The sequence below is a fragment of the Phodopus roborovskii genome, unplaced genomic scaffold (genome assembly GCF_943737965.1).
Source record: "Phodopus roborovskii unplaced genomic scaffold, PHOROB, whole genome shotgun sequence".
NCBI lineage: Eukaryota > Metazoa > Chordata > Mammalia > Rodentia > Cricetidae > Phodopus > Phodopus roborovskii.
This window is the reverse complement of record NW_026126415.1, coordinates 6,085,264-6,110,811: the sequence shown is the minus strand read 5'-3', so window position 1 is coordinate 6,110,811 and position 25,548 is coordinate 6,085,264. Positions and strand designations below refer to the sequence as shown.

Genomic DNA, 25,548 nt, shown 5'->3' with positions numbered 1-25,548 from the left:
ATTGATCGGATTTCAGATGTGGGCCACTCAAGATGACTCCCCAGTTCTGTGTTTGGTTACCAGGTCCTTCTGAAGCATTTGAGCTCAAAATAGTAGTTGGCATGATATTTTGCCAAAAGTTGTGCCCATCCCTGACACTTTGTGTGTGTGTGTGTGTGTGTGTGTGTTTTATAAACCCAGGAAGGTCTTGGCTTTGGAGAGAGGGACAGGTAGTTGGAGTGCCACCCTGGTGTTTTGGTGGCAACTTCTGTACAGTGAGAATGGACTTTGTTAGTATTGGACATGTGCTCTGGCCGCTGAATGTCAGATTCTTAGGAAAGTTGTTGGTCGCTGGCAGAGGCTGTTTCTGCGATTTTAAAAGACACAGGAGAGACCCTTTGCTCCATCCATCCATTGATGGAATGCTAACTATGTTGTCAGGTGCCAGGAGTTGCCAGCTGGTGATCTTTTGCTATCATCTGGTAACAAGCTTTAAAACATTCCATGCCAGGTGTGGGTGATGCACGCCTTTAGTCCCATCACTTGGGAGGCACAGGCTGTGGAACTCTGTGAGTTCAAGGCCAGTCTGGTTTACAAAGCAAGTTCCAGGACAGACAGAGAAACCCTGTATTGAAACAAAACAAAACGAAACAAAGCAGACAAACAACAATAACAACAAACCCAAACCAAACCAGAACAAAAAAAAAAAAAAAAAAAAAAAAAAAAAAAACAAAACATTCCTTGTTCTTTTTTTCTCAGATCCTGATAGTTGGTGGTGGGGTTGCTGGACTCGCCTCTGCAGGTGCAGCCAAGTCGATGGGGGCAGTCGTCCGGGGATTCGATACAAGGTGAACGCTTAGCTAGTAATTAACGTTTAACTGGAAACACTTGTTTCAAATGGGGCCCCTTACATTAGAGATAATAGTTCACCAAAGCTTTTCTATTTCCCCTTTCCAATTGAAAACATATTTTTTTTTCCTTTTTAAAAGTTGGCTCAATTAAAAAAAAATGTATTGTTTACTGGGAAAAAAAATTAGACAAGCTAAGCCTCAGCATAGCAGAAGTAATAAGGTAATTGAAAATTAGTAGGCTACAGTTGTTTGGGTGTATTTGCAATGGGGCTAGAGCTGTCTCTGATGAGCTTGCAGCATGTTGCTTTACTGCTTTACTTTTTTATCTTTAGAGAATGCTTTTGGTTACTAGGGAGGGGGTGAACAAAGCCAAGAACATTGGGAGGAGACTATGCTAAACACTGGCTGGGTGGAAGCAGCTAGAACTAACTGTGACTGATCTCCAAAGACTTCTTTATCTGGCGAGACTGGGTCTTGTACCCAGTCCTCATACATGCTGGGCAAGTGCTGTACTACTGAGCTCTATACACAGCGCCTTCAGCTCTCTCCCTACCTAGGAATAGCAGCACATGGGCTGTAATTGTAGTGTTTGTGCTAAGGCATCTGCTTTGGCTATATAGAGAGAATTGACAGTTTTTACCTGAAGATTATAGGACATGTGGGAGAAACTACTTTTCTCTAAGACAGCCATAAAACATTTTCCTGAGTTGTTTGCAAAGAGAAGTTTAGTTAAAGTCTTTCTTCATTGCTGATGATGCCAGATAGCATTCTGTGTGTTTATCAACAATGGGGGCCCTAGAGTAATAACACTACAGTCTGTTTGCTTTTTGTAAAAAAAAAAAAAAAAAACCAAACAAAAAACAAACAAACAAACAAAAAAACCAGTTCACAAACTTATGGGGACTGAGGCCCCCAGAACACTTTGTTTAAATTTTAAAGTACTTCTATCTAATAAAAGTCATTTATGTTGGAAAATCTTACAATGAGAACGAACTGAGAGCATTTGTAAAAGAAAAACCTCAATTTGTATGTTGTGAGTGATATCAAATCGCAATGTATATCAAATATCATATCATTATCAGTATTGGGACCAAAAGGGTTATAACTGATGTTGGCAATAGAAATATTCTTCTTTTAGTTTAAATAGAAGTTGGGATTCTTCTTTATCCCCCTAAGAAAAAGTATGTAAGTATGCCTTTGTCTAAAAAGTCACTGGAAACAGTCAAGCCAGAGATAGCAAAACAAACTTTCGACTTTGGACTATGTAGGGTTTCCTTAAAGCAGTGGTTTTCAACCTGTGGGTTATAAACCTCTATTTCCAAAAGTATTTACATTATGATTCATAACTAGCAAAATTAAAGTTATGAAGTAGCTATGAATAATTTTATGGTTATGAGACACTACATGAGGAACTGTATTTGAGGGTTGCAGCGTTAGGAAGGTTGAGAACTGCTGTCTCAAAGTATATGTAATGCCTGGCAGTGGTGGCGCACGCCTTTGACCCCAGCACTCGGGAGGCAGAGGCAGGCGGATCTCAGTGACTTTGAGGCCTACAGAGTGAGTTCCAGGAAAGTCAGGGCTGTTACACAGAGAAACTGTGTCTTGGAACACTCCCCTCCCCAAAAGTGTATACGTAAATGAGGCCTTTGATGTATGTATTGGGGTCTAATTAAGTACTCTTTTCCCTTTAACACTCTAGAGCTGCAGCTTTGGAACAGTTCAAGTCTCTTGGTGCTGAACCCTTGGAGGTGGACTTGAAGGAATCTGGCGAGGGCCAAGGAGGATATGCGAAAGAGATGTCCAAAGAGTTCATTGAAGCTGAGATGAAGCTCTTTGCTCAGCAATGCAAGGAAGTGGACATCCTTATCAGCACAGCACTGATTCCAGGTATGCTACTGGGGAAATGGTTGCCTTTAAGGTGCTTTTACAAATGATAATTTGAAATGTAAGGTGAGGGTTAGGGTTTCTATTGCTGTGATAAAACACCATGACCAAGAGAAAGTTGGGGGAGGAAAGGGTCTATTTCAGCTTACAATACTCAGGTGACATCACTGATTGAAGTCAGGGCAGAAACCCAGAGGCAGGTACTGGAGCAGAGGCCACTGATGAGTTCTACATACTGGCTCGTTCCTCAAGATTGCACAGTCTGCAACACAGCGTGGTCAGTGCCACAGAAGGACTATCCCACTACAGGACCTCCTACTCAAGGGGTGGCCCCACCCACAATCAGCTGGGTCCTCAACACACCAATCACTAATTAAGACAGTGCTCCAGACCAGCCTATAGCACTATCTTATGAAGGCATCTTCTCAATTGTGGATCCCTCTTCTCAGATAACTCTAGACGTTTAATCTAGTCTAGTGATGAGTTCTTTGGCCTTTGCCTTTTTCCAGCTTGGCAATGTGAGTCACAGCTTTAGTACCTGCAAGGTTTCTCGTGGGGACAGCCAGCCTGTAAATAATGGCATGGCGAATTATTATCAACTATGAAAGCTTGGCTCGAGCTTAGGCTTTTCTACAACTAGCTCTTACAACCTGTTTCTGCATGCTGGCATGTGGCTCAGTTACCTCTGCTCTGTACTGTTTGTCCAACTCTTCAGAGTCTTGCTGGTGTCTCGCTTTTCTTCTTCCCAGATTCCTGCCTATTCTCTCTTGCCTAGCTATTGGCCATTCAGCTTTTTACTAAACCAATCACAATGACACATCTTCACAGTGGCAGCGAATCTTATCTATCATTGTAATTGTCATTGTAATTGGTCCTAATAGCTCCCAGCCACTTAGCCAGAGCATCCTTGTCTTCCGGGTTAACCCCTGCGAAGGCCTGGGAGGAGCATGTTTTCTCGTGGACCTTTGCTTTGATGGTGCAGTAGGAGACCAACCAACGTCTTGCAGCACAGGACAGGCAGGAAGACCACCAGCTCAATGGGGTCTGCGTTGTGAGCATTCGCCACCAGCTGAGCCTTGTTCTCCACCAAGGTGGTGACTGCATTGCTCCCTGGAGCAGGCAACTGCTTTGCCTGAGGGCTGGGGCTGCCACAGTCACAGCAAAGCAGCCACAGAAGCTGTGACTCAGGGCTTCAAAGCTGGATTTCACTCACCACAGTGATTTCAGTTTGAAGAAATTCACACACCGTTGCACTTGTTTAAATTTCTTTTGTTTGAGTGGTGTGTGTGTGTGTGTGTGTGTGTGTGTGTGTATGTTAGTGTTAAGAAAGTGAAAAGGCGAATGATAAAAATCACTGTAGGCCCTATTGCCTACATCACACGATTTCTCTCAGTGTATCTTCATGAAATTGTGTTTATATCATAGGTTATTTTCTATGTACAACATTCTATTTTTAAGTGGTGTCTTCACTAAGTTTCTGATGAAGTGCTAATTTGTTTCTGTTCTTTCCAAGACGCTATGTTTTCATTGTCGAAAAGCACTGAAAAAAAAAAAAAATCTAAAGAATTAAAAACAAGTCAGAAATTCCATCAGAGATCACCATGGCTAATATTTTGATGATAATGTTTCCATGTGAGAAGGTGTCTATGTGTGTCTGTATGTATTTATGGGATTTCCAGGAGATTCTTTTATTTAAGAATATGGAACTTTTTTTCCTCATTGTTTCCCTTTGCATGTTTTCATGGAAAGATTTATCACGTTATTTACATGTATACCTGTGTGTGTATGCCATGTGAGTGCAGTGCATGCAAACCAGAAGAGGGCATCAGATTCCTTGGAGCTGAGTTAGGGGCAGTTGATGTGGGTGCTGACCCTCTGCCAAGAGCAGTAGGTGCTCTTAACCGCTGAGCAATCTCTCTCTCCAGCCCTGATGTGTTCGAGAGCTGCGGCAGCAGGGAGTATTTTTAGATCTTAATATTTTCTATATGATGCTTGTGCTGAATTTATGATGTCAAACCAATGAACATTAATTGATCAGTAAATAGTTTGGTGTGCATAGATTGTAGAGTGAAGGTATTCTCCGTCTTGAGTTTTCTTACCTCTTTCCCATCCTTTAGTTTCTGCTGTTGGATAATGAATACCATGTTGCCTTTAATTTTTTTTCTCTGTTTCCTGAAAGAAAATGGGCCAGACAAGGAGAACGTAGAGTCCACAGTTGCTACTGTTTGATTCTACTCAGGGAGCCTCCCTGTTCTTTATGTCAAAACTTAACTTTTTCTCTCTGTGACTCCTTTGCCTGAGAAATTTTTTACATGAACCTAGGTATATTGGTATATGAATCTAACGTTTAGTGGAATAGAGCAGACAGAAATTTATTTTAAAGCAATTTTTAGTATATGTGTATTTTAGCATTTAAGTTGAAAGTAAATTTACATACTAATGAAACAAATATGCTTGTTTGTCTTACATAAAGAATGATACTCGGACTGAACATTCCATACTACAGGACCTAGAGCATTTTCAATAGTTTTTCAGAGTTGATTGATATTTTCATTTTATAATCATCAATTCTGAGAATATTGCTTTGCATACGTAGAACACAGTAGAAAATGTTAAAAGTTTGTTTAGGGTCATTCAGAAATTGATGGAAATTCTGTTCTTGCCCCAAGCCAAAATTCCTTTATTATTTTTATTATATTATTTTAATGACTTTTGTTTATACAAATGGTAGGTGAGCCGGTTTCTCCAGATGCCACCATCCCACCAGAGTGCTGTTAGACGAAGGAGGTAGATGATGCAGGCTCCACCTGTTATAGAAATGACGCTTCTGTTTGAGATGGAAGGCCTTCCAGGACAGTATTTGTGGGATCTGTCAGATAGGATAGAAATGATGTCAGGAGAGCACCCCAGGGCCCCCTTTTGTGACAGTGACTCCTATGAAGTTAGGTGACCAGTGCTGTAGCTGTCACTTGTCTGTCTTAGGAGCACCTGCACCTTGGAGAAAGAAGGCAGTGTTAGGAGCTGATGAGTATGTAACAAGTGGCCAGTAGATGGTGCTAAAACATTTGCTCATCCAGTGAATGATTAAGACTGGAAGCTAGCTAGTGTTAGTCAACTCAAACTCCTAATAAAGAAGCAGCAGTAATTTTGATATAGTGTACAGCTTTGTTATTGATTATAAAGTTATGAGTGATACAACACAAGCTGTCTTAGGGAAACATACCGAGCGTTGGGCCTGCCTGTACAGCTTGTTTTGAGACAGGGGCTTGCTGTATAGCCCAGATGGGCCTTGAACTTGTGATCCTCCTGCTTCAGCTTCCTAAATTCTGGGCTTAGGGATTATAGATGGCTGTTGTTTACTTATGACAAGTAGTTTCTACTCAGTGTATTGTGGTAGAAGGTCAATTGCGTGGTAATCTTGAAGACTTGTCTAAAGAGGTGTTGCTTCTCTGTTTCACTGTATTTCCAGAAGAAAGAGCTGGGTGGCTTAAGTCCTGAGAAGAGGTAGAGTGGGGGTAGGGGGGAGAGAGAGAGAGAGAGAGAGAGAGAGAGAGAGAGAGAGAGAGAGAGCGCTATCTTAATTAGTATAGATTGCATGTTTGTATGTGGACTGACATAGTTGTTGAACGAGGTAGCTGTTGTCTGCAGCCTCTACTGAGTCGGGTGATGGATTAAAGGTGAGAATTTTACTCAGTACTAGTAGCTTCAGGATAGGCTACTTACAGTCTCAGGGGTGCTGATTGCAGAGGAGAAAGCGCCCTGTCTAGCCTCTGCTAGGTTCACTGTGGCAGAAACTACATCTTTTACATTGAAAGACATTCCTGATTACAACTCAATTAAAAATTCACAATCAGGGCTATGGAGATTGCTTAGCAGATGAAATGTCTACCACGCAAGCGTGAGGACCCTGGTTTGGATTCCACGCACTGACGTACAAACGGGTTGTGGTGACATGTATATGCATCTCCAACACTGGAGAGGAAGGTTGGTGATAGGTATATCCTGGAGGGTTTCTGGCAAATCAGTCTAGCCAAATGGCAGTTCCAGGTTCAGTGAGAGGCCCTGTCTCAAAACAAAACAAAACAAAACAAAAACAAAAACAAAAACAAAAAAAAAAAAAACCCAAAAGTAAGGGTGGAGAGCAGTAGATAGAGAAAGACACCCGATGTTGACCCCTGGCCTCTGTACCTGGCCTCCTCCCATGCCTGGGTGCATGCGCCCACAGACACACACTCACACATGCATGTATATGACACACACGTATATGAACATGCATGTTGTACACACACAATAATAAAAATTAATGAAGACTACAATTATTATATGGCTTTCCTGCTCTCCACTTCCTGCATTAGGCTTTGTTCTTTGCATTGTTCTTTTACTGGTCCATTACTCCCGAGATTTTATTTAGTAATGGTAACTGTGTCTTGGTCCGCTCAGGTTGCCTGCATCTTTAGATGAAGGTGTCTAGATGGATCAAGGTTAGATCATGGGCCCCTGCTCCTGGTTACCCATGTTATGAAGTTTGTATACTTGGTTCCTTGGTTACCTTTACTTATTTATTTATTTCCCCCAGTCCAAATTTAGCTTTTGGTTTTCAAGTTAAACTTCTGTTCAACTAGTGTCTGCTGTCAGTCTTGCTGGCCAGTTATCGCCTCTAATAGGCTAAGATACTTTGCATATGTTGCTTTTTTTTTTTTTTTTTTTTTTTTTTTTGCTTTGACACACCATCCCTTTTCTTTCCTGCCTTTGAAGTGTCCCACTCCGCTCAGTTGCTACCGCAGTAGTAGACACTAATTTCCCTGCGCTCACAGCACAGCCTGTACTTCACATCACGGCGGCACCTACTCCCATCTGCCCTTCATTGTCCTGTCTTCCTGTGAACACAGAGCGAGTGTTCCAAGCATCTGCCATGGCCAGTGCGTGGCCTAGTATTCATACGCAACCGTGGCTCAGCAAATATTGCTCAGCTCGTCATCCTGGGCGTCCTCATCAGGTCTTCAGTGGCATGCTCATTTTTAGTTTTTTTCAAGTCTATCATAGAATAGGAAAACAGTCCAAAGAGATGGCTTTCAGTCCTGTGATTTCAAGCAGTATAACAATACAGCAATAACTGACTCTTGCCTGTGGAATTCCACCGAGATAGTTTTTGTTTGGACAACTGTACGTCTTTAAAAAAGTTAGAAGGGTTTATCCTTCAGAGTCTTTTTCTTCTCGGTGGACGTTATGATTTCTAAGAGTCAAAACTACACCATGTAGGCCAGTGACTCCCAATGTTTTAGAGATTATATTTCTTTTTTATAACTGTCTGATTCATATTTCATGCTCCCTTCCCTTCCATGTAGTTTTTGACTCCATGGGATTTTAAAACACTGCTTCTACACTACCACTTGTTTTGAGAAATTTGAAAGACATAGAGGAATACTTCTGTTTTACAACATCAAGGATTGCTAACCACAGGCTGTCTCCATACCTCTTGGTAGCTTTCAACACAGATAGGGCTACTTGTCATCAGATGGAGGGTGCCAGAATTCTGGAGTTTTCTGTAGCTATTTGTCAGTCTTGATTTCTTAGGGTGTGTCTGACACACTTCGTGGATTGCTGAGCCATGTTTAACAAATGTTCTGTTCGGAATTTTTTTTTTTTTTTTTGCCACAGAGTTATAATCTGGTTTTGTCTGTTATTTCTCCAAAAGTATGTTGCAAGACGGAGAAGCATTAATGTTCCTCTCTCCCTGCTAGTCCCCGAGTTGAGGCTCAGGAGGTGAGTCTACTTCTAGGGAAGATATAACAGTTCTGAATTCCCGATCACTTCCATCTACAATTCTATCTTGTTAGGGATCTGGCCCTCAGTTTGCCATCATTGCCGTAACACATTAATCCGAGAATATAAAGCTGTTTGGTTCTTGTAGAAATCTTCTCTTTTTTTGCGCACTTAGCATTAACAGGTGGTAGCTCTCATTCCCACCTCATGGGGATTCAGACTAAGTGTTGCTTACCCCACGATGAGACTCTGGGCACGGTCTGTATTTTGAGGAGTGTGCGTGGTTGGTGTCACACATCAGGTGCATGCTGTGTCACTGAAAGTGTCACGTATCACTCTTATTTCCACTTTTTTTTTTTTTTTTTTTTTTTTTTTTTGGCTAAGACCAGTTACATGGTCAGAGCCATCTGTGAAGGAAGTTGGAGTTCTTGGTTCTTGTCTAGTCATGTGCCCAGGAATAAGGTAACATTATTTTGTAAAGGCTTCCATAGCAAAGTACAACTGACTGGATAACTTAAAAGACAGAAACTTATTTTTTCACCCTTTGTGGGTCTAAAAATTTATGATGAAGTTGTTGGCAGGGTTGGTCTCTCTGAGACTGCTTTCCTTGGTTGAAGACTGCTGCCTTTCTCAGGCCTCTGTTCCGTGTGTGTGTGTGTGTGTGTGTGTGTGTGTGTGTGTGTGTGTGTGTGTGCGCATGTGCGTGCGTGCGTGCATGCATCCCTGGTGTCACTTTTGACATTTAATTTCTTCTTCTTTAAGGATACCAATAAATAAAGTCAGGCTCAGGCCCAGGGTTAATTCAGTCCCGCCTTTAACAGCCCTATCTCCAAACTCAGTTTCATAGGTACTGCTGGGCCATAGCGATCAACATATCGGTTCTAAGAGAGGATACTCGTGAATCCCTCAACAAGTGTGGAGTACCTTAGGTTATGGTGGACAGGAAGGAGGTGAGGAGGAGGAGAATCGAGGAAACCGAGACCTAGAATGCTGTCTTTGCAGGGTTGTCCTCAGTGACCTGTGTTCTCCAAGAGGTCTACCCATCTTCCTTTCTCTCCCAAGTTCCAAAAAATGCCATCATATTATGAATCTACCAAGGGATTGATCTACTTATCAGTGCCCTCAGGATCTAGTCATCCCTCCCCATCCCATTAGCAATGAAACTCCAATATGCAAGGCTATGGAGGATAGTTCATAGTCAGACCATAATGGTGCAAAATTCTTGTTATACTGGGTCTTTCTTCCTCCTCCTCTTCTTCTGACAGGGTCTCATATCCTGCAGGCTGGCCTTGACCTTGCTCTGTAGCTGATGACTAGGTTGAATCCCTGATTCTCCTGACTTCCTCTACCAAGTGATGAGATTACAGGCATATGCCGCCATACCCAGTGTGTTTGTTCGTTTTTCCAAGACAGGGTTTCTCTGTGTAGCTTTGGAGGCTGTCCTGGCACTCACTCTGCAGGCCAGGCTGTCCTCAAACTCACAGAGATCCATCTGTCTCTGCCTCCCGTGTGCTGGCCTTAAGGGGTGCGCCACCACCACCCTGCCCACAGCCACTTTATAGTGAAGGTTCTTAATCTGTAAAACACTGGTTGATGGTCGAACTATTTCCTTCACTGTTTTTCAGTTTTATGTTTAGTTAACACATCGTGTGGTGTTGCATTTAAGACTGTCCTTTGTAGTACGAGTTGGTGAGGGATCTATTTTGGCTTCAGGTCAGCAGGTTCTATGATTTACATTGTGCATCTGTGAGTATGGAGTAGAATTTATTGTGCTGTGTTAACACAGAAAGCTTTTCTTGAGCTTCTAATTTGATGCTTTACAGGCCAGAAAGTTAGGAATTTCCCCATGATTACATGCCATTGAGTAATTCCAGTAAATAATTCTCTGTGCTTTTTGGGAACCATTATAAAAACTTGTGGTTAATCCATTTCATCTTGGTGTCTTTTTGTTCTTAATGGTTTTAGTGGCTTCTTAATTCTCCTCCCGTCACCCGCCCTCCCCTCCCCTCCTTTCCTCTCTGCTCCTTCCTTGATCAAAGTTGCCTGTGAGAATTTGATTCTTTTTCCAATATGATAACCTCTGAGAATTTATTGATTTCAGATGACCACGTTTGCCTTGATTTATCCAGACAGGGTACATTACAAGATTTTTCCGGTAAAAAAGTTAAATAGTCTGTTAGGTAGTTTAACAGAAATCACTCTTTTTGAATTTAGTGCTGTAGAGGAGCCAAGGATGTATTCTTGTCAGTAAGCTGTCTTGAAGCTGTTTTCAGAAATGAGCAACTTTTCTAGTAGCTTCTAATTTCAGTGCCTTCCGACTACTTCTCGGCATAAATCATGATTATGAAAAGATTCTATAGACTAATTAACACTCAAAGATAAATTTAAGATGTGCATAGTCTTGTAGTCTCACGTCTGCAAGCCCAGCACTCAGGGAAACAGAGGCAGGAGGGTTACCAGTTCAGTGTTTGAGTCCAGGCTGAGCATATCAGAAAACAGGTTGTTTATAGACTGTACATGTAGTTACATTTATGGTCTGACACAGACATTCTAGGAAGCCAAGCACTAGCCTGACACACTCTTGTTCGTCTCACACAACAGTTAATTGAATAGAAAATTAAAATTTTCATATGGTTTATGTATTTACTTATTTGAGCACTAGGGGTTGAGGATCGAACCCAGGGCCTCATGCAAGCCAGGCAAGTGCTTTATCACTGAGCTACAGCCCCCCCTACCCCATTCATGAGCACTTTTGGAACTCTGCTGCTTTTCTAGCAGGGAAAGGACCCCTAATTTCTAGGCGCTCATCTCAACTCTGAATCCATGACCAAATAGTTATTTTTAAAATCTATTTTTAAAACGTCTCAGTTTAAAATTTAAAGCAGTTTAAATTTGAAAAAGGGTTAGAAATGAGTTATTTCCTTCCAGATTTGGCTTATACTGGTCAGGTATCAAGTGGTTACTGGCTGAGTCTGAATCAATGTGTATCTGAGTGTGTGAGTGTGGATGTCTTACCGTGGTCTTGGCAGAAGAACGGAAATAATTCCTAAATGGGGAGGACCTTAGTAACTTTATAGAGGGAGGAACTCAATGTCCATGGACCAGAAAGGGCCAAAAAAAAAAAAAAAACAAAACAAAAACATTTCATGGCGATTGTGACAAATCTTTAACTCAGTTCATATCTTGCCAGGAAATATATAAATGATCTTCTCTCCTTGTTATTTTATTTTTCATATTTGTTTATTGATTTTTAGATGGGTGGGTGTTTGGAAATGTAAACATCCTGGTCTGTTTGTAAACCCTATCTTTTTTTTCTTTCTTTTTTTTTCTTTTCTTTTTTTTTTTTTTAGATAAATGACTAAATTTTTAACCCCGGGCTTCAGAATGGGAAAGCCCAACTGTACCTTGAAAAGCAAGAACCCCCATGCCCTCCCCCAGACCTCTTACCCATGCTTTTGGTAGCCTCCCCTCCCCCACTTTCTTCTGTGTTTGCGTCTTAGAAAACATGAAATTCTCATTCTAACATTTTTTGGTAATAAATATCAAACCGTATTCTTAATTTAAATGAAGAATTGGCTGTGATTATCCAGGGATATTTTATTTTTTTTTTAAAGCAAAAATGATATGTGATGCTGATAACATTTTCTGTGTAATTCCTACGTCTGTATTTTCATTTACTTCTCCAGAATAAAAGTTATAACTAACAGAGGGCGTGGATTCCAGTACTTCCTTGTGCTAATTTCCACATAACCAGCAAATGACTTTCTAAAGATTTTGTTGTTCATAATCTCATCAAGAGATAGTCCAGTTGTTTCATTTAAATGTAAAGCATAACAGTTTGTATTTATTAGCTTAAGTAAACTGTGCATTTCCATATGTGCATAGAATGGTTTTTGGTCATATTCACCTCCTTATTACCCACCCTTAGCCCTCTAGTATCTGCCTTCTTTCCCATCTCTATTCTCGTATTGTTTTAGATTCTTAGTTTGAGAAGCCAAAACAATTTCTCACTTTTTATACTTAATATTTTTATAATTCTCCTGGGCAATAAACATTTTTTAAAAATCCTTTTTTTAAAAAATTGATCATTTGTTTATATTATCAGTTAACTATCAAGATTTTTTAAACAATGACTCAAAACCATTTTCTTTAAAATTCTTTTCCAGTTATTATTTATTTGTGTGTGTGTTTCTGTCTGTGTAGGAGGAGGCCATTGGATCCTTTGGAGCTGGAGTTAGAGACAGTTGTGAGTGCTGGGAGTGAAACTCGGGTCCTCTGCAAGAATAATGTCCGCCTTAAGCACCGAGCCATCTCTTTAGCCCTCTGTTATAATATTTTGTTTTTATTTTAATTTCTGTGGATAGCAATATTTTAAATTTACTTTCTTTTTGTTTCCCCTCAATTTTATTTATCTGAGACAGGATCTCACTTTGTTTGCCTTGCTGACCTGGAATTCTCTATGTGGACTAGTCTGCCCTTAAAAAAATTTTTTTTGGGGGGGCTGTGTGTGTGTGTGTGTGTGTGTGTGTGTGTGTGTGTGTGTGTGTGTGTGTAAGCATCCAGATGCTCATAAGAGTTGGAATTATTTAAGCTGGCTTGTGTCTTTTGTAATTTTCCTTATTGTTTTAAGTTTAGGAAATTCCTTGTTAAGTCCATAGACCAGAAAAAGATCCAAAGTGTCCTCTTCCCTCCACCTCTTTCTGGGTCAGTTCTCTTACAATTAATTGTGACCTACCTGGACTGTATGTTCAGTTGGCACAGGAAGCTTGCCCCCACACCTAGCTAAGCCACTGATGGCCCCGTCTTTCCTTTATTTTTTTGGTTTATCATGCAGTTACGTTTTTATCATATTAGACTATTAACGCCAAGACCCTGTGTTGAAATCACCTTCCCTGTTTTTTCCCTCTAGACTCTTCTTTCGAGCGTCTCTCATTTGGAGCACACTGTTCACTCCACTGCTTCACTTTTGGCTGTATTCTTTCCCCTTCTGTTTTTAATTTTCATTTTCGAAGTTTCCAGAATTAAAAAAAAAAAAAAAAAAAAAAAACCAAAAAACAAAAAAGTTAATCCACATGTGAGTGTGCTTGCAGGCCAACGTGCCATTGTCCTTCACTGTCCTCCCCCCGTCCTTATTGAGATTCCTTAATTTTAAAATTAGGACATTTGGGAGATAAGCAAAAGTACAGGCAAGAAAATAAATTTGCCTTATCGCTTAAATATACTGCGATATTGCTGAGTGCTCTATGACAGGATTTTTTACAAGTTTATAGTCTGTGGATAACTTAACATATGCATATATAAAGTAGGCATATGTATTTTAAACATACGTATTCTGTTAAGTACTGTAAAAGTATGACCGGTGACTGCACTTGAGCAAGACATCGCATGGCCTAAGTTTTTGGATTCCTTAATCCATGTTCCCTAATTTTATTCATTCAACCTTTATTTATTAAATTTGGCCACAGCTGACACAGCTTTAAAAAGGCACCTTCCCACATTGGTGACTTCATGTAACTTAGGTCGTTTTTTTTTTTTTTTTTTTTTTTTTTTTTAATTATTTTTCTGAAATTCAATTATTTTTGAGACAATCGTATATAGTTTCACATTGAATACTTACTTAGTGTAAAGACCACAGGGTGTCACTAGAGCCATTTGATCTAGCCAGGTACGGGGACACATTCCTGTAACCCAAATACTTGTACAGTAGAGGTGGTATGATTAGGAGGTTCAAGGTAAGATCCAGCTACATTGTGCCTTTAAGATCAGCCCGGGCTATAGGATTCCCTCTCCCAAATCACATCCCCCTCCGCAAAATACAACTTAAGTTATATATAGATAGGCCATGAAGGTATATTTTAAAAAGGTGAAATTTGGGTTAGAAATAGATAAGCCATGGATTCAGCCTCTAGCACCAAGGAAAAACAAAACAAAACAAAAACAAAAAAAAAAAAAAAAAAAAAAAAACAAAACTAAAAACCAAAAAACTAACCCAAACCCAAACAAACAAACAAAAACCCCCAAGAAACACTTGCAGGTCAAAAGCACATATTGGACTTGGTAGGATGTCTCAGGGTGAGAGCACTTGCTACCAAATCCGATGACCCGAGTTTGATCCCTGCGACTCACACAATAGAAAGAGGGAACCAACTTCCACAGCTGTCCTCAGACGTCCACTTGTACACGTTGGCACTGAAATACTCCCCACCCCCATACACAAATGCACTTAATTTTTTTTTCCCCATCAGATATAGATGAACACAAAAAGAATCTGCCATTACTGCAGCAGAACAGCTTAGTTGCCAAGTAAGATCTGTGGCATCAGTAGCCACCGTTTGTGTTAGTCAGAAGCCAGAGGGGACCATCCTGCATTTAAACAGCTGTTTTATGCCAGGGGGCCCAAGTCTGGAGGGCATAAATACGGTGGGAATAAAAGCTACAACAAGAAGATGGGCAGTTTGAGCAGCAGCTCTGCATAAAAAGGTGAGATGGTGAGGACAGCACACATCTGGAAAGGATAGTCCAGCACTTAAGATTCACCTGCGTGTGGAAGCAGCTGCCTCGGTTTGGTTACCAATCTCCCGGAGAGCAGAGAAGTATGGGTTTTCTTATGGATATATATGGTTAGCCCTCTTGGATTCTCAGGGTTCAGGAAGATATCCAAGGTGCCTTTGTTTACTGCTTGGGGAGAGAAGGGGTAAGGAACACTGACAAGGAGAAAATGCTCCTTGATTCTTGTTCATTGATGGGGACTCGGAAGAGAGAGCCATGCCATTCGAGGGATCTTGTGGTAGCTGGTCCAGTGTTGCCGAAGTGGATGGCCCAGAAGAGGAGCCACACGTGGGGATGTTAGGAAGAACTGCGCACCCTGGGCTTTGTCTTGTACGAAGTTTGTACAATAGAGATTGAGGTAACCCCAAACACCCACACGCAGGATCCTTATAATTGTTTTCATGTGCACTACAACTAAATATTATTTTTCCTTTTGGAACCGTATGAATCTCAGTCAAGCGGTTTGATAACTTTAATGCAGATATAATGTTTAATTGACGTCGGTATATAAGACAGACGGCATGTTTACTAAAAGCCTGTAAGTATAAAATTGAAAATAAGAAGGAGGGATCGAAACGAGGCTGTTGGTGCCCAGCTTTTAGTCTACCCATCTTGCAAGAGTATTTACTTTCTCTTTTGGCTCAGGTATTTCTTGGGGATTTATCTCATACAGGAACTAGTGAGCCTCCTAAAACACCTTGTGAATTTAAACTGTGGAGTAGCACGTAAGAAGGGTGTATCCCACGAGAACAGGGAACACTGCTCTTTATGCCCCTCTGCACCCCCAGCACCAGGTGTAGAGAATACTTCACAGGCAGAGAGAGGAGCAATAGCTGGGAATAAGAGTGCAGGCATGCTTCCCGACCCTTTGGAGCCGTGCAACGCTCCAGTGTTTATTTCATGGCACTTTCTGGTCTCTTCTAGTTGCTATCCTGTGTTAAATTAAGGTGGGTAATGATTTGGAAAATCTGGTGACATTTGCTAAAAGGAATGGAAATATCCTATTTTGTAATTCATAAATTAGTACTGAATGTACTCTTGACATGTGTGACCTTTGCGAATTGTTCAGCTTGGGTGGACATAGTTTCCATAATGGCTTATTTTACGTATTCTTTTTAAACAAGTGAAACCTCTCAGTAAATGGTGCTAGATGTAAGCCAGCTGGGAAGAGCATGGCTGAGATGACTCAGGCCAAGCATTCAGCCAGGCTTGCTGGCCAGCTGAATGGTGCCCTCTTTGCAGCCCACATGCACATCTTTCCCCAAAGTGGATGGCTGATCTAGTCTTATGACTGTTCTGCAAAGGACCGACTTTCCACGTAGCCAAGCCTCGGACGCACAGAGCACACCGAAACAACAAGGAGAATTATCCTAATTTGTACTGTTTTCTTTGATTTCATCAGGCAAAAGAGCTCCCGTTTTATTTAGTAAGGAAATGATTGAATCAATGAAGGAAGGTTCAGTTGTTGTGGATTTAGCTGCTGAGGCTGGCGGAAACTTTGAGACCACTAAGCCCGGAGAACTTTATGTACATAAGGTATACCAAGAAAACGTCTCCTGCCTGTAGATTCTGGTGTCTAGTGATTTTTTTTTTCCTAGTTCTTTGTGAGTTTGACATACAAGTACAATGTTCTTGGATTGTATGGACTACATATTCCTTCCCCCAAGGCTTCCTGGGTCCTATTGCCAGCCTCAAATTGAGGTTTTTACTTTTCCTCCCATTTAAATTCCTTTTATAGTGTTGGGAATCAAACCCAGGTCCTCACGCATACCAGGCCAGTGCTCTTCCACAGATCACTTACACAGTCCTCTGTAAGAGCTGTTTATTCCTCTTAAGTATTTGTAGACATTGAAGTCAGAAAGTTTAAAATAAAAATCCACGGAAGCTTGGGAAAAGATTTAAAAAGTGGACATAATTAAAGCTCACGTTGGAAGGCGTATTTACGTTTATGAGTATATATGTATGTATCCACAAAGATATGTACTCTTTATATCATGCTTTAACTGTGCCTGAGAATTGTCCAAGAGAGGATGTAAGGGTAGGGGATTGGCTATTGTGACAATATGCTTTTTCATCTAGGGAATTACTCACATCGGCTATACAGACCTTCCCAGCCGGATGGCCACTCAGGCCAGCACTCTATACTCCAACAACATCACCAAACTCCTTAAGGCCATCAGCCCTGACAAGGATAACTTTTATTTTGAAGTGAAGGATGATTTTGACTTTGGTACAATGAGTCATGTCATTCGAGGAACTGTGGTAATGAAGGTAGGATATTCCCCTCCTCCTGTGCTCTTAATGTAACTTGGATTTAGGGTTTCTGTTCACAGAAGAACCCCATTTTAGAATAGAGATTTATTGTAATAAAACATTGTCATGCCAATGGAAATTGTTTAAAAGTAGAGAATGACTTAAGGAAAGTATTTCAAAGACTCAAGTATGTATTAGCATTGAAAACATAACATCACTTTTGAAAACCAGAAATCTAATAAAATAAAAATGAATTATTCTGTCATGTATTTACTTTTCAGGGCTTGATCAGAATTCTTTTATATGTGCCCTAGAGGTATAAAAAATTACAAATGTGTAACACTAACACCATACCCATTTTGCAAATTATATGAATTTACATTAAAATTAGATATATACATTATTATACATATACATTAATATGCATTAAATTATATTTACACAATTTTTTTTCCAGTGTGAGCCATCTTCTGTTAGTAATTTTTGAACTGCCAATTTGACTTTTAAAATATTATTTTCTAATATTTGTTAGGATGGCAATGTGATTTTCCCAGCTCCCACACCAAAAAACATCCCTGTAGAAGCCCCAGTGAAACAGAAGACGGTGGCTGAGCTGGACGCCGAGAAAGCAGGCACTGTTTCAGAGTATACAAGGACACTGACCACAGCATCCATGTATGCGGCAGGTGAGGACAACGGTTATCAAGGCTCAGCACTAATTGGGTTTTGCCTGTATTATGCCAATTGTCATGATAAGTAAATGGAATACCCTTGTTATTCTTTGGATCCTATTATCCTGGGCCTGATAGGTCTGACTTTACCGGTCCTTCCTCTGTGGGCTTGGAGATTACATTGACTGCCCAAAATAACACAGGCACCATGTTAAGTACTGGAGTGAAGGCATGTGAAATAACATAGGGTGTTAATACATTTTTACAGGAAGCATCTTCAATGTAGCCGTCAATATTAACCCACGTAAACTGCTGAGTAATGGTGTCAGAGGGTGCTGATGTTAAATGTATACAAATCTATTCAAGATCTTTTTGTGCCTTGTAAAACACTAGTTGTGGCTATCTGTATAACTGGGTAAGACTGAGAAACAAAACACTCGTTTGAATTATAAATAGGGTGAGGCAAGGGACAGCCTTGAATATTAGACATTTGAAGTAACTTACTAAGAAACTTTATTTTAATTTTGACTTTTGTTTTCTTTATAACTGATCACAAGTTTTGTTTTTTTTTTTTTTTTGAGTCAATTGTTTTGATATCACTACAGAATTACTGTAAAATGGCGAGACATATTCTTCCTAGCTGTATATTGTGAAGGGCTAAAATGAGGGTTTTTGATTGAAAATTGTTTTCTTCCTCATAGAAGGAATGAGACATGTTTAGATCTGCTTAGTGTCAAAGCAAAAAACAAAACACAAGCAAACTATAACGAATTAAGGGAGCAGCAGCAGGCACACAGGATTCTTGAAGGCTCAGCATTCCCCAAATTCCCATGCGGGCCCAGATGTCTTAAAGCTAAATGTGTAACTCCCCTTGAATAAAGAGCAAGGCTCAGCAAGATGACTGAAAAGCTTCCTCTGGGTGCACATTGTGAGGAGATGGGCCAGTGTCCCTGCTTGCACTCAACTTGTATAAAAAAAAAAAAAAAGAAAGAAAAAGAAAAAGAAAATGATTGTGTTGCTAGTGGGGAGTTTTCTAAGCAGCACCGTGAATTTCCATTTCTCTTTGAGATGCAGAAGGAAATGGAGCAGGGCTTAAGTGGTGACTTGTTTTTTGAGGTTTCTGTCATGTTTATGGAGGCAAGGCATTGTGCTAGATAGAGAGTTGATAAGAAAACCATCCTACATGTGGTGTTATCTGTGTCTTTTTCCATCACGAGGCACTATGGGCTTTGCTGAGTTAGTAATTTCCAACTAATGTGATCCAAATAGAGGCTAGCATTTAATGAGCTACGTGTTTCATATACCTTAGCTCATTTATGCCTTATAGAAACTCAGTGATGTGGGATGTTATCATGTTCTTCGTTTGAGAGAAAGACATGGAGGGTTAATAATATTGTGGATGAGGACATTGAAACAGAGAGAGGTATATGGCATGTCTAAGATCAGTCACCAGCAAGCAGCAGGGTGAGGATTTGAATTAGGCAATCTGACTTAAGAAAACATGACTAATCATAACCCTATATTGAGTGTCTTATCAGTAACTGGAAAGCCAGAGCTTTTATCTGACTCTCTTTCCAGAGTTTTGCAAGCCATGTGTTAGAACTTTTGAGATACTGAATATGAGTAGGGAAATTACATTAAGAATAGTCAACTAAAAGCAAACTGCCCACTTACAGCTGTTCCTTCAGCCACACCACTTACAGAGCAATAGTTCTTGCTGAGAAATCAAGGCCCCTTATTCAGGAAATGGTGCTTCCAGCTCCCGCATAGCTGAGTGTCTCTGTTTTTACTGACCACTAGGTAACCCTTTCTTCTGTTGCAGAACAGCCATCCACATGTTTGTTATTAAGGAAGGCGATAATTAAAGATGTATGTTCAGAGCTGACTATTTGTATTCTGCACATTCTTAATTTAATTTGTAGGGTTTTTTTCCCCTTCTTTTCTTTGTAAAACTGTTTGCTGACTTGGTGTTGAGGCTGGAGCTGACTGTCCTGGCCAGCAGTCCAGTCCAGATTCAGGAGCAATTGCAAAATTTCTGTCCTGGGTGGGTGGAAGCCATATGTTTCAGGGAGGTGCTGGAGTGAATGAAATCCTTCCTGGTCTTTGAAAACCTCTCTTGCTTAGCCACAACTCAGAGTGACATAAAATTGGCCTCATAAAAGTCCCGTCTCATAAAGGTTATATCCTGCCTGAGTAGAAAGTGCTCTGTAGCTCTTCTGGAGGCCTGTCATTTTGGACGAAAAATGCATGTATAAACACATGTGACGCTGTCAGTAAACGTTAAAACAGGGAAGAGAACGAAGTTAGGCACAGGGAAATGTGCAAATTATTATGAAGGTGACTCTTAAACATTACTAGATCTTTGCATTTCATTTTGGAGGAGTGGTCAGCTAAGGTAGATTTTGTCCATAATCTCCCTTGCATCTTAGCAGTCAATTGTCTTAATAATCTGCTGGTTATTGGCAAGGGGACAGAATTTAAGACACTGACTATTCTATAGTGTGTGTGTGTGTGTGTGTGTGTGTGTGAGAGAGAGAGAGAGAGAGAGAGAGAGAGAGAGAGAACATGTACTTTTATTTTACTGAGGTCATTGCTAGCCATCTCACCTACTCTCTCTTCTAGGTCTCAGTGGGATGCTGGGTTTGGGCATTGTGGCCCCCAATCTAGCCTTCTCTCAGATGGTGACCACTTTTGGCCTGGCCGGCATTATTGGTTACCACACTGTCTGGGGAGTGACCCCTGCTCTCCACTCACCACTGATGTCTGTGACGAATGCGATCTCAGGTTTGTCCTTCGCTTCTTTTGTTCTCTGCTCTCAGTCTGCCATAGGCTTCTCAGCTCTAGGAGTAGTTTCGATGAACTTTATAAAGTGCATTTCTCAAATCTGGACTCCTGGTGTTTACTGCAGCCATTGCAGTGGCTTGGGGATTCCCAAGGGTGAGTGGCCTTGTCAAGCAGGATGCCATAGAATGTTAGCCCTTCCTGTGTTCCAATTTCCAGTGGCATGGATCCATTAATATTTCTTCCAATTATCGTTTAATTTAAGGAAAGGATTCCATTGATGAAGTTTAAAAAACAAAATGTGTCTCACAGAATCAGTTGCAACACCCTCCAGGGTCTCTTCTTAGAATCAACTAAACATTCAATCCACAAGGCTATATATATAGTAGGCTTTGTATGGCTTGGGTTGGCCACACTGGTTAGGGGCTAGGAACCAGCTGGCTAGGACTGGTACCAGGCATCTTTCTTTGGTGAGGGTTTTCATAGCAGTACTCATGGCTGCAAGGAGCTGTCCTCTTTGACCTCCAGCAACGGCTTAGATGTGAGGGAATGAGAACCATCTGAGTAGCCAAAGTGATTGGGCACATGATTATCTCTTGGGATGTCCCAGGCATAGATCCTAGTATTTCTGCAGGGAGCACATCCAGTTTCAAAAAGTGCCACACTCTGGAAAAGCTCAAATTGATAGCAACCTGATAAACACCTATAGATCATGATTAGCTCCTTGTAATTTGGTTGCAAGGTATCTATTCACAGTCACATTTCTCTCTAAACAGTGCTCTAGTGACATTGCTGACTTGCCTTGATGAGAACGTAGGTAGGAAGCTGAAGGTCATATCCTTGTGCCAAAGGATGCAAGGCTTGTCCACAATAGTACTTCAAGTAAGAAAGATGCACAGGCGTGCTGTCAACAGTTTTGATCAAGAAGATTCCTGTTGCTCTTACCATCTTAATGGAGACTGTCTTGTCTTTTGATATTTCGGTTGTCACACTGGATTTTGAGAGGGCACTGTACTTACTCATCATGTTGATGTCTTCTTTCTAGGTTTGACTGCAGTTGGTGGGTTGGCATTGATGGGAGGGCACTTTTATCCTTCTACGGCTCCGCAGAGTCTTGCTGCTCTTGCTACATTCATATCATCAGTCAACATTGCAGGTAGGAGGAAGAAGAAAGAGCTCAGACCGCTCTGTTTTTTGGTGACAAAGGGATCAAAACACCAAGTCTTGCAAAGTAGACTTTCTGAGTTTAAGCACTGAACTGTGCCTTTAAAAGTGACTTTTTCTCAGACCACTAATGTTCCTTTTTGAAGGAAAGTCAAATATTTTGCCTATCTGCAACGGTTGGTTAGGAACTGTACTGATATAAAGAACCAATCCGTCCATACCCTCAGCTGCCCAATGAGTCTTGCTAGAAGCTAACGGGAAAGCCTCGGAATGCATAGCCTTGAATTATGTTGACTTCTGCTATCACCGTGACATCTCTGGATAAGTACAGCTGCAGACAAAGCTTTAGCCTTTTTGCCTTATCACGCTTTGTTTGTTCCTGAAAACTGAAAGGCTAGCACATCACTCATGTATGGCACTCACTTGATGCTGGTTTACAGCTAAAAATTCCTTAACGCGTCCAAGAAACCTGGTGTCTGTTGATGCAGTATTTTCCCCCTTATCGTCTGTCACAGAGTTTGACAAAGGGAGTAGCCCATCGGAGTAAAACACTGACTTTCGATGCTTTGTATTTTCAAGCTTTTAAGTTTACTTTTAGTCACGCAGAAGCAGTTGGCCTTGCATCCCGATACCAAGTTTTCTTCTCAACTGTATTGAGGGTTCCCTGTGCTCCCATCCCAAGGGAACTGGCTTTGATAATAGAATGACTTTTGGTTTTGAGGGTCAAAACTATTACTTGAAATAATAGCTGTCGCTTTGTGATGGTTGGTGATGAAGACGTACCTGGCAAAGGTACTGCAGCATATAAAAAAAAAAAAAAAAAGAGTCACGCCGTCCTATGCGATCCCTCTTGCTGTCTGTGTTTCTCTCTCTTCAACAAGGTGGCTTTCTGGTAACTCAGAGAATGTTGGACATGTTTAAGCGACCCACAGATCCCCCGGAATACAATTACCTGTATCTGCTCCCTGGTGGCACTTTTGTGGGTGGATATTTAGCTGCCCTCTACAGTGGTTATAACATCGAAGAGGTAAGAGACCTTTGGGCATTTTTGTTTCTGTTACTGTGTCTCCCTTTTAGAGTTAATGCCACTAGAGGAATTAAAACGATCAAAAACATGCAGCTCTGTCAGCAAAGACAGTAGGGACCCGTTCGAACAGACCATTCTGATTTCCTAAGGACCAGGAGTGGGTGTGGCTTATTCATTTTAACTTTTCTACATGTGGGAATTGTACTACCCTTATGTGCTTGTCCGGATTGTTGTAAGGGCACAGTGAAGTAACCAGTAGTCAAGTTGAAAATGTTTATACTTTCCTCCTCCACAAATAGATCACAATTTTTTTTATAACAAAAAAATGTTTATGACAAAAGACATTATGCAATACACTTATGAAAATATAGTATTTAAAAAAATTTAAAGGTAGCCAGGTATGGTGGGTGGCTCATGCCTTTGATCCCACCACTTGGGGGGCAGAGGCAGGTGGATCTCTGTGAGTTCAAAGCCAGCCTGGTCTACAAAGCTACACAGAGAAACCCTGTCTCCAAAAAAAAAAAAAAAAGTTAAAGACACATTTTGTTCTTTTATTATTATTTTATGCGCACATGCATTTTTTGGTGCCCCAAGAGGTCAGAAGAAGGGGTTGGATCCCTGTTATTAGAGTTACAGACTATTTTAAGCCACTGTGTGGGTGCTGGGAATTTAACCCAGGTTCTCTATAATAGCAGCCAGTGCTTTTAACCATCACTCCAGCCCCATAGAATTTAAATTTTTTGTATTGTAGGGCAGTGGTTCTTAACCTTCCTTGGGACCCTTTAGTACAGTTCCTCATGTTGTAGTGACCCCCAATCATAAAATTATTTTCATATAACTGTATTTTTCTACTGTTATGAGTTGTAATGTAACTATCTGCGTGTTTCAATAGTGTTAGGGGACCCCTGTGAAAGGGTCATTTAATCCCAGTGAGTCAAAGCCCATAGGTTGAGAACCACTGTTGTAGGGGCTAGGGCGGTAGCACAGTTGGTAAATGCTTTCTGTACAAGAATGAAGACATGAGTTTGATCCTCAAAACCTGTGTGAAACAAACAAACAAACAAACAAAAAACCCCAAAAGCAAACAAACAATAACCTCATTTAAGTTTAAGTACTTTAATGTATTTGTGGACACTATCAAATCCAGAAAAAAAAAAAAAAAAACTCAACTCATATAAATGGCATAAATATAAGTACAATTTAAAGTATGTAATATATTTATATTCCTGATGGATAGGAAAGTGTTTTGAAATTTTAACAGAAGAGATCAGGTCTATCTGTCGAATGTCTGAATTTAAATTGTCCTCAGAGAATCGAGTTCCACAAGAGAGGAGATCTGTGAAGTTTTTTTTTTTTTTTTTTTTTTTTTTTTAATAATCCCTTTTCTCTTGTTTCCTTCTGAAAGATCATGTACCTGGGCTCAGGCTTGTGCTGTGTTGGTGCCCTGGGTGGCCTTTCCACTCAGGGAACAGCTCGACTTGGCAATGCCTTGGGCATGATTGGTGTTGCAGGAGGCCTGGCAGCCACACTCGGAGGCCTGAAGCCAGATCCACAACTGTTGGCTCAGATGTCTGGAGCGATGGCCATGGGTGGTACCATCGGTAAGCGCTGGTGGGCTTCTCCTTTTAGATGCTCTCATGTCCTTTGCATTAGGCTCAGATATTTAAGATTAAAAAAAATTCTTTAATATTGGAGATATATTTTGAGGAATGCAAAATATCCATACACATAAAGCAAAAACAAGTAAAAGTTAAATAAAATAAATTTAAATTACTTGAGAAGCAAAGGTGACACTAATAAAACATATCCCTTTATTAGTGTACCAGACTTTTTAATATGCACTTGAGGTTATTCATATCTCTTGCATGCTAATAGTAGAAATACTGTGTAATAGCAGGCTGTCATAGTGTTTTTTCCCATCCCCCATTTGATGGCATCACATTGGTAGATTGAAATTGTTCTCAGTGGAAGGTTTAGACAAACTACAAACCTGCTGTTTCTTGTCTATACCTAAGAAAGTGATTGAAAAACAATATAACTTAAGTTTAAAATGTGACTATAGTGATTACATTGTGATCAGTACAGAAATAAGCAAGCATTCTTTCTGTGTTCAAAATTGTTACTGTAGTTAGCGAAGAGGTCCTACGTGTGGTTGCTACATGTTTGCCTCCCACTATTCAGACCACAAACAGAAGCTCTTCTTTCATTATCCTCTGAAATGTTAGGTGCCTCACAGCTACTTGTAACACCAGGTCCAACCTGATCTGATGTTCTCTTCTGGCTTTCATAAGTACCTACCTACCTACCTACCTACGTACCTACACACACACACACACACACACACACACACACACACACACACACGTTTTATTACTTGAAGGTCGTGCATTCACCTTTATATAAACTCATACATGCGCCCTCCGCTCCTGTGAGCTGGCTGTTAGATATTTCCCAGCAGAATGTTTGCTTTCGACCCCCTTTTACACTTCCTCAGGAAAGCTGTGGGTCCTTTTGTGACAATTCCAAGAAAGACGCTTGAAGGAAAATGGTTGCACTGTAGGCTCATGGTGGGAAATTGCTCACACACGACCTTCAACAAGTACCCTGATGATCCGCACTGGCACTA

The 25,548-nt window shown here is 40.7% G+C and overlaps 1 protein-coding gene across 1 annotated transcript in view; it reads left to right on the top strand.

The window, feature by feature from the left end:
* The window catches only part of Nnt (nicotinamide nucleotide transhydrogenase), a 77,270-nt gene that overhangs the window by 18,469 nt on the left and 33,253 nt on the right, over positions 1 to 25,548 (top strand). The window contains exons 6-14 of the mRNA XM_051183093.1: positions 739 to 827; positions 2,530 to 2,717; positions 16,429 to 16,562; positions 17,106 to 17,297; positions 17,812 to 17,965; positions 20,573 to 20,734; positions 21,777 to 21,887; positions 22,777 to 22,922; positions 24,328 to 24,523. Of these exons, the coding sequence (XP_051039050.1) occupies positions 739 to 827; positions 2,530 to 2,717; positions 16,429 to 16,562; positions 17,106 to 17,297; positions 17,812 to 17,965; positions 20,573 to 20,734; positions 21,777 to 21,887; positions 22,777 to 22,922; positions 24,328 to 24,523 (1,372 nt within the window). The remainder of the gene's footprint in view (positions 1 to 738; positions 828 to 2,529; positions 2,718 to 16,428; positions 16,563 to 17,105; positions 17,298 to 17,811; positions 17,966 to 20,572; positions 20,735 to 21,776; positions 21,888 to 22,776; positions 22,923 to 24,327; positions 24,524 to 25,548) is intronic.